The 16,530-nt window shown below is 44.3% G+C and overlaps 1 protein-coding gene across 17 annotated transcripts in view; it reads right to left on the bottom strand.

Annotated features, from left to right (window-relative positions):
- Positions 1-16,530, bottom strand: part of dennd3a (DENN/MADD domain containing 3a) — a 220,883-nt gene that overhangs the window by 141,309 nt on the left and 63,044 nt on the right. For 15 of the 17 annotated variants that reach the window (XM_068031304.1, XM_068031312.1, XM_068031317.1 and 12 more), the window contains 3 exons: positions 16,185-16,300; positions 10,365-10,507; positions 2,553-2,664 (listed from right to left, as the gene is read on the bottom strand). In XM_068031304.1, the coding sequence (XP_067887405.1) occupies positions 2,553-2,664; positions 10,365-10,507; positions 16,185-16,300 (371 nt within the window). Of the gene's footprint in view, positions 1-639; positions 724-2,552; positions 2,665-10,364; positions 10,508-16,184; positions 16,301-16,530 lie in introns of those variants that run through there. The other 2 variants (XM_068031322.1, XM_068031321.1) reach the window with 2 other exon arrangements.

Here is a 16,530-nt window from a genome sequence, read left to right as displayed (position 1 = left end):
TCAGCAAGGGCAGATATCGACAATGAAACTCAGCATCACTTTCAGTTATCTGAGGAAAAGAGTGTTTGACGACAAAGACCTCAAACCTGGCACCAAGCTCATGGTCTGCAGGGCCGCAGTGTTACCTGCCCTCCTGTATGCGTCGGAAACATGGACACTGTACAGCAGACATCTCAAAGCCCTGGAGAGATAACAGCAGCGATGCCTCTGCAGGTTCCTGCAAATTCAGTGGCAGGACAGGCACTCCAATATCAGTGTCCTCTCTCAGGCTAACATCCCCAGTATCGAGACACTAGTCATGGCTGGCCAGTTATGTTGGGTAGGCCACATTGTCTGCATGCCTGACACAAGACTCCCTAAACAAGCTTTCTATTCCAAGCTCCATCAAGGCAAGAGGCTACCAAGACAGCAGAAGAAACGCTACAAGGATGTTCTTAAAGCCTCCCTGAAAAAATGTGACAACTCCACTGATTCTCTTGCCCGAGTCCATCCAAAATGGCGAAGAAGCATCCGCAAAGGTGCCAGCGAGCTCGAACAACGTCGACATGCTCAGGCAGCGACCAAGTGCAAACAGCGGAAGGAGCATTAGGAAATTCAAGCATCCCATTCACTCGCCTCACCAAAAATCACTTGCCCCACCTGTGGCAGAGTCTGCGGATCCAGAATTGGACTATTCAGTCACCTAAGGAACCACAACCCTGGAGTGGAAGAAAGTCATCCTCGTTCCCGAAGGACTGCCTAAGAAGAAAAAGAAAGTTCACCACAAAAATCACCAGCTCAGTCACACGAAGACCCATGGCAAAAACTGCAACCCTGAGTAGATGCATCCTCGAATCGAGGGAGAGTCAGCATTCACTACCATTCACAACTCCTCAGATAATGAAACAGTTTGTGCCTGCATGTAGTAAAACCTGGACTACTTTCAGGTTTGGGCTGATAAGTGGCAAGTAACATTCGCGCCACACAAGTGCCAGGCAATGACCATCCCCAACAAGAGAGAATCTAACCATCTCCCCTTGACAATCAATGGCATTACCATCACTGAAACCCCTATCAACATCCTGGAGATTACCATTGACCAGAAACTTAATTGGACCAGCCACATAAATACTGTGGCTACAACAGCAGGTCAGAGTTGGGAATTCTGCAGCAAGTAACTCACCTCCTGACTCCCCAAAGCCTGTCCACCATCTGCAAGGCACAAGTCAGGTGTGTGATGTAATATTCCCCACTTGCCTGGATGAGTGCAGCTCCAACACTCAAGAAGTTCAACACCATATTGGACAAAGCAGCTCACTTGATCAGCGCTGGGGAGACGATGGCATAGTGGTAATGTCACTGACCTAGTAATCTAGAGGCCCAGGCTAATGCCCTGGGTTCACACGTTCAAATCCTACCATGGTAGCTGGGGGAATTTAAATTCAATTAATTAAAAAATCTAGAATTGAAAATTAGTCTCAGTAATGGTGCCATGAAACTACCATTGATTCTCATAAAAACCCTTCTGGTTCACTAATGCCCTTTAGGGAAGGAAATCTGCTATCCTTACCTGGTCTGGCTGACATGTGACTGCAAACCCACAGCAATGTGGTTGACTCTTAACTGCCCTCTGAAATAGCCTAGCAAGCCATTCAGTTGTCAAGGGCAATTAAGGATGGGCAACAAACACCCATATCCCATGGAAAAGTTTTAAAAAACGTCCACAACTGGTGGCAACAGTGTGTACCATCTACAGAAGACACTGCAGCAACTCACCAAGGCTCCTTCAACAGCACCTTCCAATCACTCATCCTCTACCACCTAGAAGAACAAGGGCAGAACGTGCATGGGAACACCACTACCTGGAAATTCCCCTACATATCACATACCATCCTAACTTGGAACTATATCGCCTGTGGTAGTGCCACACAACATGATGGAGGGTGCCCTCAGTGTGAAGACAAGACTTTGTCTGCCTCCACACAGTGCGGTTGTCACTCCTACCAGTACTGTCAGGACAAATGCATTTGCGATAGCTAGATTGGTGAGGGAGTTCCAGAACTCCCCTGCCCTTCACTTTGTAAAAGTACTCCTTATGTCACTCCTGAATGGGCGAACTGCAAGTTTAAAAATGTGCCACATTGTTCTGAACTTTTCCTACCAGAGGAAATAGTTTCTCTGTACCTACCCTAGAAAATCCCTTTTCAGTTTAACCACCTCAGTTAGATTGCCCCTCAAACTTTTAAACAGGGAATACAAGCCAAGTTTCTACAACCTGTCCTCATAATTTAACCATTTAAGCTCACTCATTCATTCAGCTCCTGACTTGCAAACCACATTTAAGCTGTTACAAAAATGGCAGAAAAGCGGGAAAGTTAGAGTCTATTTATTACTGTTGACAACTTCAGTTATAAAAAATGTATTTCTACCCAAAGCTTGATAATTGTCATCTTCTCATAGTAATACATGAGATGCTGGACCAGCATATTAATTTCTGTAAAGCATTTGAAAGTTTAGAAAACTCAGTCCATCTTATTTTGAGAAGTATAAATTTATAGTAAATGCTATCTTACCAAATGGAGTGTTCCAGGCGGTGGGCTGGGCACCAAAGCTAATTTTGCTGCAAATTGTCTAACTTTACGATCAAAATCCATCTCATGACATGACTTCATCTGCACTGTCAGACTAAAAATAAAAAGAGATCTCACATCTTGGAAACAATGTGAAGAAAACCATGAAATTTCGAACACTTCTTGAATGAACATGTACAACAAAAGCAAGAAATGCTGGAAATACTCAGCAGGTCTGGCAGCATCTGTGGAGAGAGAAGCAGAGTTAACGTTTCAGGTCAGTGACCCTTCTTCAGAACTGATGAAGGGTCACTGACCTGAAATGTTAACTCTGCTTCTCTCTCCACAGATGCTGCCAGGCCTGCTGAGTATTTCCAGCATTTCTCGTTTTTATTTCAGATTTCCAGCATCCGCAGTATTTTTCTTTTATATTATGTACAACAAAAGACAAGATTGAGGAACCTAAAAAAAAATTGGTCAACAACATCATGGAATGATTAGATGAGAAATTCACACTTGGAAAACAGGTCCAATTCTAGGTCTGTGCTGAGTTGCTAACCCCAGCAACACTTAAGATATCAATCCTGGGGAGTCAGCCAGAATTTCTACTCAAAGCTACCCCTGCAAGAATAATTGACCAGCCATGTACAAGACCAGGGCAGAAGCTCTACAACAAGCGGATCACCTCCTGTGCCCTCAAGGGAACATAGGACTGATGAGCAGGAGTAGCCATTTGGCCCTTCGAGCCTGCTCGCCATTCAATAAGATCATGGCTGTTCTGGTTGTGGTCTCAACTCCACTTTCCTATCTTCCCCCCATAACTCTGAACTCCCTTGTCTATCAAAAATCTATCTAACTCAGCCTTGAATAAATTCATTGACCCAGCCTCCACTGCTTTCTGGGGAAGAGAATTCCACAGACTAACAACCCTCCGAAACAAAAATGTCTCCGCATCTCTGTCTTAATACGGGGACCTCTTATTCTTAAGAGGGCATTTTCTGACAATGCAACCACAAGGTGGCGCAGTACTGGCACATCTGCAAATGCAACCTCGTCGATTGAAACGTCACCATCTGCAACATCTCAGGCAGCTGCCAGTAATAAAGGTGGCGCTGCTCAGTGTGACACAAAAACAAATTAAACCCAATCCCCTTCAATGGCTGCGATTGCTGCCTCCATCCCACCCCCAACAGTACCCTGCTCCCTCCTGCCATCGCCGCGTTTCTTCGCCGCTCCCTCCCGCACCCGTCTGCTCGCCGCTCGGTCCATGCTTTCCCCCCTCGGCCACTCGCTCGCCGCTTCAACTCCCGACCACTCGCTCCCCGCCTTGCTGCTTCTACCCTTCAGCCGCTCACTTCCCACCTCCCCGCTTGGCCCAATCACTCTCCACGTCGCACTGTCACCACTTGGCCATTTGCTCCCCGCCGCGCCATCCAGAAAAGCATCAAGGATGAGGCTGCTGAAAGTGAGCAGGGAGCGAGCAGCCGGGGGGTGGGGGGTGGTTGCGGCAAGGCCAGGAGCGAGCCACTGATGGGGGGAAGCAGCGAGGCGGGGAGCAAGCGGCCGGGGGGCAGGGGGAAGCAGCGAGGTGGAATGGACCAGCAAGTACTTGGGAGCGGGAAACTGAAAGCAGTGTTTGAGGTGGGGATGGTGGGAGGGGGCGGGGTACTGTTGTGGGGAGTGAAGGTGGCGATCGCGGCCACTGACGGTGAGGTAACATTTGGACGACATTTCAGCCGATGTCATTGTGTGCATCAGCACGTGTGTAGGCACATTCATATTGGCAAGTTGGCAAACGTTCAGAGGCACTCATGACGTCGGCAATCACTCTGCACACGCTCTGCATTGTCAGGAGACACTCTTTATTCTTAAACTGTGTCCCCTTGTTTTAGACTCCCCGACAAGAGGAAACATCCTCCGGTATCCACACTTCCAAGTCCCCTCAGGATCTTCCATGTTTCAAAAAGATCACCTCTCATTCTTCTAAACTCCAATGGGTATAGGCCCAACCTGTTCAATCTTTCTTCATAAAGGCGACACAGTGGTTAGCACTGCAGCCTCACAGCTCCAGCGACCCGGGTTCAGTTCTGGGTACTGCCTGTGTGGAGTTTGCAAGTGCTCCCGCGTGGGTTTCCGCCAGGTGCTCTGGTTTCCTCCCACAGCCAAAGACTTGCAGGTTGATTAGTAAATTGGCCATTGTAAATTGCCCCTAGTGTAGATAGATGTTGGGGATGTGGTAGGGAATATGGGATTAATGTAGGATTAGTATAAATGGGTGGTTGTTGGTCGGCACAGACTCGGTGGGCTGAAAAGCCTGTTTCAGTGCTGTATCTATAAATAAAATAAACAAATAAGATAAGCCCTCAATCCCCAGAAAGAGTCCAGTGACCTTCTCTGAACTGCTTCTAACGCAATTACATCTTTTTTCAAATAAGGACACCAAAACCGTACACAGTACTCCAGATGTGATCTCACTGTGGCCCTATACAGCTGCAGTAAAACCTTTCTACTTTTATAATCAATTCCCCTTGCAATAAATGCCAACATTCCCCTTGCCTTCCAAATCACTTGCTGTACCTGTATACTAACATTTTGCGATTCATGCACCAGGACACCCAGATCCCTCTGTACCACTGAGTTCTGCAATCTCTCGCCATTAAAATAGTATACTGCTTTTCTATTCTTCCTGCCGAAGTGGACAAGTTCATCTCCCCACATTCCCATCTGCCAAGTTTTTGCCCAATCACTTAACATATCTATATCCCTTTGTAGACTCTTTACCTCCTCTTGACAACTTACTTTGCTTCCTATCTTGGTGTCATCAGCAAATTTAGCTACCATGCATTCGGTCCCTTCATCCAAGTCATTGATATAGATTGTAAATAGTTGAGGCCCCAGAACTGATTCCTGTGGCACTCTACTAGTTACAGCTTGCCAACCCAAAAAAACCCTACTTTCTGCTTCCTTTATCCATGCTCTTGTCTTGTGTAGATGCCTCAATGCCTCTCCACCATCCATAATGCTCAAGTAGGAAGTGTGAGAGAATATTCACCACTTACTTGGATGGGTGCAGCTACAGGAACACTTAAGAAATGCAATTCTTTCCAGGACAAAGCAATCCATTTGAACAGCACCCATCACTGAACCCATATCCCCCTCTCTACCACTGGGGTTCTATGGGTGCAGTAGACAATATCTCCCATTTGCACTGCAGCAACTCTCCAAACTTATTTTGACACGACTTCCCAGCGACATAGTCTCATAGAAGAACAAAAGCATGAAGTTAATGGGATCACCATCACCTTCAAGCTCTCTTCCAAATCATACATAGGCATTCTCGGATATATTTCATCAGTAATGCACAGTTAAATTCCTGAAATTCCTAACCTCACCCCACTGTAAGAACACTATCAACACAAAATATATTATGCCAACCAGAAATGCACACATGCGGCTGAACTTTATGGACCTCAGGAGATGGAATGGGAGATGGGGGGGGCCATAAAATAGCGAAAGAAGGCGGAGTGCCCGCCGCCCTGCAATGAAGTTGGGGACGGGAAAAGCCAAAGACGGCCTTCCTGCCCAGAGCCCAATTGCAGCACTTAAGTGGCCAATTATTAGCCTGGAATTAAAGCAGCGGCAGTGGGTGCCTCTGCCACATGGGGAGGTTGCCAAATAAATAAGGTGGCCTCCCTGCAGGTTTGGGGGTGTGGGGGTGGGCCTTCTCCATGGGCAATTTATGGCCCATGGAACGCCCCAGCAGCAAAGGCCTCCACTCCACTAAGACCACCCACCAACCCCCAACCCCAACGAACACCCTCTCCCTCCATCTCCCCGCCAGGGCCTACCAGACTGGCCCCCATGACCACACCACACTTACCTGGGGCCCAGGAATCCAGCAATGTGCCTAGTCCCAGACCTCTTGTACTACTGAAATGGCCACCGCTCCTGGTGGCACTGCCGATGCTACTGAGCGGCCGGCCCTCTGATGGTGCAGCTAAACACGTGGCTGAACAGCTGGTGTAGAAGGGAGGGTTTCAGATATCTGGACCATTGGGATCTCTTCAGGGACAGATGGGACCTGTACAAGGACAGGTTGCATCCAAACTGGAGGGGCACAAATATCCTGGCTGCGAGGTTTGCTAGCATCACTCGGGAGGGTTTAAACTAGTGTGGCAGGGGGGTGGGAACCATAGCAGTAGGACAGCAAGTGAAAGAAATGAGGAGGAACGAGTAAATAAGGCCAGTAAGACTAAGAGGAAGAGCAGGCAGGGAGATGTTGCGGAGCACAGCAGTACTGGTGGTCTGAAGTGCATTTGTTTCAATGCGAGACGTATAACAGGTAAGGCAGATGAACTTAGAGCCTGGATTAGTACTTGGAACTATGATGTTGTTGCTATTACAGAGACTTGGTTGAGGGAAGGACAGGATTGGCAGCTAAATGTTCCAGGATTTAGAAGCTTCAGGCGGGATAGAGAGGGATGTAAAAAGGGTGGGGGAGTTGCATTACTTGTTAAGGAGAATATCACAGCTGTACTGCGGGAGGACACCTCGGAGGGGTCGTGCAGCGAGACAATATGGGTGGAGCTCAGGAACAGGAAGGATGCAGTCACGATGTTGGGGGTTTTCTACAGGCCTCCCAACAGCCAGCGGGAGGTAGAGGAGCAGATATGTAGACAGATTTTGGAAAGATGTAAAGGTAACAGGGTTGTAGTGGTGGGTGACTTTAACTTCCCCTATATTGACTGGGACTCACTTAGTGTTAGGGGCTTGGATGGGGCAGAATTTGTAAGGAGCATCCAGGAGGGCTTCTTGAAACAATATGCAGATAGTCCAACTAAGTATGGGGACGTACTGGACCTGGTATTGGGGAATGAGCCCGGCCAGGTGGTCGAAGTTTCAGTAGGGGAGCATTTCGGGAACAGTGACCGCAATTCCATAAGTTTTAAGGTACTTGTGGATAAGGATAAGAGTCGTCCTCGGGTGAAGGTGCTAAATTGGGGGAAGGCTAATTATAACAATATTGGGCAGGAACTGAAGAATTTAGATTGGGGGCGACAGTTTGAGGGTAAATCAACAACTGACATGTGGGAGTCTTTCAAATGTCAGTTGATTAGAATCCAGGACCAGCATGTTCCTGTGAGGAAGAAGGATAAGTTTGGCAAGTTTCGGGAACCATGGATAATGCGGGATATTGTGAGCCTAGTCAAAAAGAAAAAGGAAGCATTCGTAAGGGCTGGAAAGCTACGAACAGACGAATCCCTTGAGGAATATAAACACAGTAGGAATGAATTTAAGCAAGGAGTCAGGAGGGCTAATAGGGGTCATGAAAAGTCATTGGCAAACAGGAAAAAGGAAAATCTCAAGGCTTTTTATACGTATATAAAGAGCAGGAGGGTAACTAGGGAAAGGGTTGGCCCACTCAGGGACAGAGAAGGGAATCTATGTGTGGAGCCAGAGGAAATGGGCGAGGTACTAAATGAGTACTTTGCATCTGTATTCACCAAACAGAAGGACTTGGTGGATGATGAGCCTAGGCAAGGGAGTGTAGATAGTCTCAGTCATCTAATTATCAAAAAGGAGGAGGTGTTGGGTGTCTTGCAAAGCATTAAGGTAGATAAGTCCCCAGGGCCTGATGGGATCTACCCCAGAATACTGAGGGAGGCAAGGGAAGAAATTGCTGGGGCCTTGACAGGAATCTTTGTATCCTCATTGGCTACAGGTGAGGTCCCAGAGGACTGGAGAATAGCCAATGTTGTTCCTTTGTTTAAGAAGGGTAGCAAGGATAATCCAGGAAATTATAGGCCGGTGAGCCTTACGTCAGTGGTAGGGAAATTATTAGAGAGGATTCTTCGGGACAGGATTTACTCCCATTTGGAAACAAACGAACATATTAGCAAGAGGCAGCATGGTTTTGTGAAGGGGAGGTCGTGTCTCACTAATTTGAGTTTTTTGAGGAAGTGACAAAGATGATTGATGAAGGAAGGGCAGTGGATATTATCTATATGGACTTCAGTAAAGCCTTTGACAAGGTCCCTCATGGCAGACTGGTACAAAAGGTGAAGTCACACGGGATCAGAGGTGAGCTGGCAAGATGGATACAGAACTGGCTCAGTCACAGAAGACAGAGGATAGCAGTGGAAGGGTGCTTTTCTGAATGGAGGGATGTGACTAGTGGTGTTCCGCAGGGATCAGTGCTGGGACCTTTGCTCTTTGTAGTATATATAAATGATTTGGAGGAAAATGTAGTTGGTCTGATAAGTAAGTTTGTGGACGACACAAAGGTTGGTGGAGTTGCGGATAGTGATGAGGATTGTCTGAGGATACAGCAGGATATAGATCGTTTGGAGACTTGGGTGGAGAAATGGCAGATGGAGTTTAATCTGGACAAATGTGAGGTAATGCATTTTGGAAGGTCTAATGCAGGTGGGAAGTATACAATAAATGGCAGAACCCTTAGGAGTATTGACAGGCAGAGAGATCTGGGCGTACAGGTCCACAGGTCACTGAAAGTGGCAACGCAGGTGGATAAGGTAGTCAAGAAGGCATAAGGCATGCTTGCCTTCATCGGTCGGGGCATACAGTATAAGAATTGGCAAGTCATGCTGCAGCTGTACAGAACTTTAGTTAGGCCACACTTAGAATATTGCGTGCAATTCTGGTCGCCACACTACCAGAAGGACGTGGAGGCTTTGGAGAGGGTACAGAAGAGGTTTACTAGGATGTTGCCTGGTCTGGAGAGCATTAGCTATGAGGAGAGGTTGGATAAACTCGGATTGTTTTCACTGGAACGACGGAGATGGAGGGGCGACATGATAGAGGTTTACAAAGTTGTGAGCAGCATGGACAGAGTGGACAGTCAGAAGCTTTTTCCCCAGGGTGGACGAGTCAGTTACTAGGGGACATAGGTTTAAGGTGAGAGGGGGCAAAGTTTAGAGGGGATGTGCGAGGCAAGTTCTTTACACAGAGGGTGGTGAGTGCCTGGAACTTGCTAGTGGGTGAGGTGGTGGAAGCAGGTACGATAGCGACGTTTAAGAGGCATCTTGACAAATACATGAATAGGATGGGAATAGAGGAATACGGTCCCCGGAAGTGCAGAAGGTTTTAGTTTAGGCAGGCATAAAGATCGGCGCAGGCTTGGAGGGCTGAATAGCCTGTTCCTGTGCTGTACTGTTCTTTGATAGGCCAGCAGCTCTGGGAGGCAGGGTCCCTGTCCTCTAAGGACGGAGATGCTGGTGTCGGGCAGTTAATTGCCCGTGCCGCAGGAGGGGTGGGGTCTCTAAAGGGCAAAGGCAGGGTTACCCTCGCTTTTTCGGCCTGGCGCCACAAAATTCAGCCCATATATGCTGAGATCTAGATCGCAGCCTCAAATTTCATTACATTTTCTACCTTCGGGCCAGACAGTACTTCACACGACAGAACCATTTTCTTCTCTTCTGTTTTGGTGTCCCTGGTACTGACTAGGCCCGCAAATAATTACAAAGGAGATCTAGTATCACCCAAGATCAGTTACAAGCAAGTCAGTCAGCAAACAGATAATGAGCTTGTTGGAGCAAAGGAAAACAAAATTGAAGTATTTCTTTTAAACAAAAAAAGTTCAGAAGACAAAGTTGAGGTGCCAATCCCAGAGAAGGTCTTGAATAGCCTGTTGAAGCCAGATAATGTCCTTGTTCAGTCAAGCTCCAGCTGTCTTGCATGCATGCAGGGGAAGCAACTGTCATCTCACAGCACAAAGTAAATTACCAACAGTTAAAATGCACAGGCTATGAGTTCGGTTCAAACAAGCAAAAATCACAACCATATGCTAACACTTACCAGGAGAGACAGTCCTTCAAGGCTGTATAATAAGGAAATTTAGATATCAGACAAACACTGAATGGAGCATAGAGCATAGACATCCTAGGGTTGTGCACAGCTACATTCCAATGTGCTTGTCCATGCTGGAAACTATTTCCTTCCTGTGGATAAAAACACATTACTCAACTTAAAAAGCAACATTTATTGAAAATTTATATTTTGTAATAAAATTAAGCTATGCAGAATTATCCTATAGCTGAACTTGCAAACTGCATAATCTACTTATCCACTCGCCAGTGAAGTAAATTTTATTTAAATAAAGGGAAGGAAAAATATCCACCATACCCAGAGGACATACTGATAATTCCTCCAAATGCAACAAATTGGGTAACCCTGGATTCAATAGTTGAGGCATTAGTCAGTGAAAAAGAAAAGCCTAAGCTGAAAGATAGAAAGAAAACAGGGATATGGGTTGGTCAATGTTAAAAGACACTTCAAGAGAGAGGAAAGAAGAGAAGTTGACTCACGATGTTTCTGTAACAAACATAGCAGATTCCTACCTAAACAAAGTACAAACTAGAAAGTTAGCATCAGACTGGCAGAATGCCAGCAAAGAAGTGAGAGAAGGCAAGGAAGCGGTAAGTGAGGCATATTAAGAGGGCAGCTGTAAAGCATTTATTGCTAATAAAACTGGACAGCTGTGTTTGTCAAAGATAATGCGAAAATAGTGGGCTGAATTTTATGTAAAAAAAATGGCGGTCTGCACATGTTGTGGAGCCGCCTCAAAATTCCATGCGGTGGCTCATTTACATAGCTGCAGCAGGCCAGTCCCTCCGATCACGTGGAGGGAGCAGGCTGTCCGTCCCCGGCAATGGCATCATCTGCCTCTGTGCAGGCTTTGACACATTTCTAAAGGGCTGACAGCCCTACCGGGAAATTTAAATATTTAAAGGAAAACAGAATTAAAATAAACAAACACATCTCTTTTGCCCCACTCCCCCAATAACAATTAAATTATTTGCCATTCCCCCACCAACCCTCCCCTCCACCCCCCCCAGGCGGGAACAGAATGCGCCACGAGGCCTTGCGACCACCAGTAATATCGGGCTGGGCTCTCCCGGCACGGGATGCGCGGCAGCCCTCTCCCGGAGGCATTTTCCAGTGCCCCCACCACGAAACCCAACATTGGGGAGTCTGTAAAATCCAGCCCAGTGAGTTGCCTCCCTTAAGCTACAACAGTGCACACTAAGAACAGAACTACTGAAAAGTACAGAAATGAAATCAGTGATGATATCAGAAATAATATAGGGCCAAATCATGAACAATCAAGGACACATATGTGAGAACCACCTTGAAACGTAATAGGGCATATCAAGTTTTCAATCATACTTTTGGTGTTTGGTAAAGTAGGTAGGTTTACAAACAGAATATGGGGTAATATCAGCACAATCTGGGTGAAATCGGCCAAAGCTGCACAAAAGGTCAGGGAATCTTAGATGCAAGTTACACCCCAAACTCCATGATTTTTTAATGTTAGTTTAAGCTTCAATTCACCCAAATCAGACTCCGCCTAGAAAACTGGCCATACACGCAGGTTGTTGAGAGATTCATCTCATTGCGCTGGTTCGGGAAAGCTCTTCAAATTGTGCTCATTGCACTCATTTTCTTAGGTGAACAGGCACTAGTAGGCACATCTTCTAAGTATTTTCTTATCATAATATATCTAATTTACTAATAAACTGATTAATATACACCAGTGAAACTAGTAAATAGTTTGGTATCGTTTTCCGAAAGTCATGTTAAGTGATTTTAGATCAGGTTACTCACAGGTGGAGGACTGGACACTCATTGGAAATGCTTATTTTTGGTGATAAACCCATTTTCATCTGTATCAACAAAACTGCACCATTCTAACACTCTTAAATACGTCAAGGAATACTTAACAGAAAAAAACACTACATTTTATTATGCTGCCTGGTTCAATGAAGATTTTACATTGGTGATTATGAAAAATTAATTTTAGTAGTAACTTAAACTGCACAATTTCAAGCATATTTTGGCACAATTTACCAAATTGTGCCCAAAGCAGAAATGCTGGCCAACTACAAAAACACTAATGCCATTTTCAGAATGAACTGGAATTGTTTTCAGATTAGGCAAATACTTTAATAACCTCCTCCTGCCCTAAAACCATCAAGGTGTTTGCACTCCTTTAAATTCTACCCTTTGAGCATCCCTGGTTTGAATTGCCCCATTACTGGTGGCCATGTCTTCAGCTGCCAAGGCCCAAGTTCTGGAATTCCCTCCCTAAACCTCTCTTTCCTCCTTTAAGACAGTTCTTAAAACCGACCTCTTGAACCAAGCTTTTGAGTCATCAGCCCCACTATGTGGCTCGTTGTCAAATTTTGTTTGATAACACTGCCTGCAGCGTCTTGGGACATTTTACTACATTGAAGGTGCTGCATAAATACAGCTGTTTATTGCTGAAGTAAAGGTGGGTTGCACATCAACAATGCAAGAACCTGAAGATTAGCAAAGAACATAGATGCATCCAGTGAAAAATAATTTAAAAATAGATGATTGGGGGCATTAAAATGGAGCAGGTAGGGACTATAACTAGAATACATACATTGCCAATAGGATTAGAGGATAACCAATAAATAAGAAGGAATTCACGATCTCTAGGAGAAATACTGGATCCAGCCTCCATTAGGAGTCTGGTACCAAGGATACACAAGGAGAAGAAAAAAAATCATATTAATTCACTTATACAGTGGGGAATCAAAAAATGGCTTACTTCAGTAAATGGAGCAGAATATGATATGGTAAGATAGAGGGAGAGTAGGATAGAACAGATTGAAAAGGAAGGGGCACAGATCTATAGGTTAGAGACACGTAGAAAGTAAATAGAATAAATATGGCTAGTAGTTTAAAATAGAAAAACTAATAACTTGCTAAAGGCTGCCAATTTAAAATGCAAGAGGGGGGAGAATACTTTAAGATAAGGAGGATGTGTGAAAATAGGAATGTTATATCATTTAGAGATTTCAAAACTATTTGTTTCCACTGGGAAGCCTATTCCACAGAAGTAAACACTCGTTCATCGAAATAATACTTCCACAGATTAGGTTTGAATATGCCCCACTTTTCAAAAGGAGGCAATGTCGTTCGGTTCTAGTGTTCTAACAAGGTGAAGTAGTTTGCCATGATCTAAATTATCTAGGTACTTTAGAAATCTCTCAACCTTCTCTTTCCCAGTAAGAAAGCGGCCAATTTATGTAATTGCTTTTCATAACCTAATCTCTCCATCCTTGAATAATTCAGGTTGCCCTCATCTGTATTCTTTCAATATTAGAAATGTAATTTTAAGTGTCGCTGGTGCGAATGTTTACAAATTGGCAGAATGACCTTAGTATTTTCGGTTCAAAAGGGACTTTTTAATATATCCCTTTTGATTTGCTTTACTCACTGCCACCAGGCATTATTGTAACAACTTCAATTTGTCAATAGAGACTCCCAGATCTTTTATTTTCAATACACATCATTTTCTTTCAATTTAAGTAATAGCCCTAGATAGATTTTGTTTTGTCCCCACCTGAAGTACTTTGCATTTTTCAACATTGAAATTCATCGACCTGTCTGCCCAATTCCAAATATATTCAAATCCTGACAATAATCCTGTTCAGCTTTGAACCATAATTAGCCACTTCTTGTAACTGCTAAGCCAGATCATTTATAGAACATAGAACAGTACAGCACAGTACAGGCCCTTCGGCCCACGATGTCGTGCCGAACATTTAACCTACTCTAATATCAAACTAACTACCTACCCTTCATTCTACTATCATCCATGTACCTATGAAGATATCAAACAAGAGGTTCCAAGCAGACTTTAGAAAATAGAAAGGGGAAGCCAAAATACAATTAGAATAGTTGAGGATATCTGTAAGCAATGTTCAAAATTATGATGTTTTATTGGGGAAAAACTCTTCACAGTGATCACGAAGCTGATAACTAGAGAGTATAAATTTCAGACGATCAAAAGAGAGAGATTAGAAGTTCTTCAATTTAAAAAAAGAGGGTGGTTAAGTAGTAGACAAGAGATGTGCAAAAAAAAAAAAAATCAGAAAGTCAGCTAAGGATGTTCAAAATAATGAGTGATTTTGGTAAGAAAAAAATCAGGAAAAACTATTCTTTCCAGTCAGTAACTCAATAATTACAGGGCATAAATTTAAGATTAGCAAAGAACAAAGACAAGTTCATAAATAAAAACAGAAAGTGCTGGAAATACTCAGTAGGTCAGGCAGCATCTGTGGAGAGAGAAGCAGAGTTAACTTTTCAGGTCTGTGACACCCTGGTCCACTCCTCCATCAACCACAGCACCTTCCCATGTAATCAAAGGAGGTGTAATACCTTCCCTTTTACCTCCTCTCTCCTCAACATCCAAGGCCCCATACACTCCTTCCAGGTGAAGCAGCTATTTACTTGTACTTCCTTCAATTTAGTATACAGTATTCACTGCTCACAATGCGGTCACCTCGATATTAGGGAGACCAAACGCAGATTGGGTGACCGCTTTGCGGAACACTTCCGCTCAGTCTGAAAGCATGACCCCGAGCTTCCGTTCACTTGCCACTTCAACACCCAGCCCCTACTCTCATGCCAACATTTCTGTCTTTGGCCTGCTTCAGTGTTCCAGTGAACATCAACGCAAGCTCGAGGAGCAGCACCTGATCTTTCGATTAGGCACTCTACAGCCTTGCAGACTGAACATTGAGTTCAATAACGGCGGAGCATGACTGGCCTCTTTTTATATTTTATTTTATTTGTTAACCACGTGCCTGTTTTTTATGTAGACAGAGCTGCTCATTATTCCATTATTAACACTCCCTCTGGACCAATGCTTTGTCTTTCACCACAAGCATGAACGCACTCTTTGCCGTTGTCCCAGAACAGCTTTGTTCTCTCCTGCCCTCTGCCTTATCACACACCTTCCCTTTTGTCTTCTTCCCCACCAACCCCAAGCCCTTCACTTGCTTAAAACTTAATTCTTTTCTAACCTTTGCCAGTTCTGATGAAAGATCACTGGCCTGAAATGTTAACTCTGCTTCTCTCTCCACAGATGCTTCCTGACCTGTTGAGTATTTCCAGCACTTTCTGTTTTTATTTCAGATTTCCAGCATCTGCAGTATTTTGCTTTTATGAAACAGAAGTTCAGATTTTTTTTAGACTTAAGGTTGTTAGGATATGGAATACCATACCAGAAACAGTGGTCGAAGCAGAATATATAAGAATGAACAAATATTTGAAAAATAAAAATTCTAAAAAGGTATGGGAAAAGAGCAGGGAACTGCAACTAATTAGTAGCTTTTTCAGAGCATTTGCACAGGTCCAATAAGTCAAATGGCCTCCTTCTGTGCTTATAAAAGAGTATGATGGTATGATTTAACCCAGCCAAAAACTACAATTCACAATTTACAAAGTACACCAGTAGCCTAACACACTTCATATCGTGTTACGTAAAACTCTATTTTCAATTCCACCCGCAAAAGTCACCAAGTTCCCATGATTACTGTATTGCACACATTTATTCTCCCACCACTCCCATCAATTCCCATCATGGTTAGCATCCAGTATCAATTGAGCAGACCAAAAAAAATTATAACACTTTGCACAGAAGTTTGAGAAAGGCACTGGCAGAAACTCAGCACTTCTATTTCGCAACAGTCTTAATTAAGACAGATTCCAGAAGGCACACATTTCATGTGGAAACCAACAGGTGAGAACCTACATACAGCAGTTTTCAAATTATAAGTTATTGCTGCATACTTTATATACCTGAATATGTCTATAGAACTGCACTACCACACCATAGGTCCTTGTTCCAAAAACATCTGTGAACACCAGGAAATGATAGTGGTCTTCTTTTGGTTCACTCTCTATTTGCAGTTCCCCTGTAAATGAAAAAACGATACTGTGAAGAACACTGCTTTATTTTCGTGATTTTTTTAATGCGCATAATCAGAAAAAATTTCACTGTGCAATATTACATATATGTCTGAATTTTACCAGCGCACATCTGCAGCCTTCCGACCCAGAAGTGCCGCCACAGAGCCCCCACGATATTACGTGCAGGGACTCATTGAAATGGAGGAGCTGGAGCGGCTGCCCCCGATGACATAGA

Source organism: Heterodontus francisci, chromosome 5, assembly GCF_036365525.1.
Source record: "Heterodontus francisci isolate sHetFra1 chromosome 5, sHetFra1.hap1, whole genome shotgun sequence".
Lineage (NCBI taxonomy): Eukaryota > Metazoa > Chordata > Chondrichthyes > Heterodontiformes > Heterodontidae > Heterodontus > Heterodontus francisci.
This window is presented reverse-complemented; position numbering and strand designations above follow the sequence as displayed.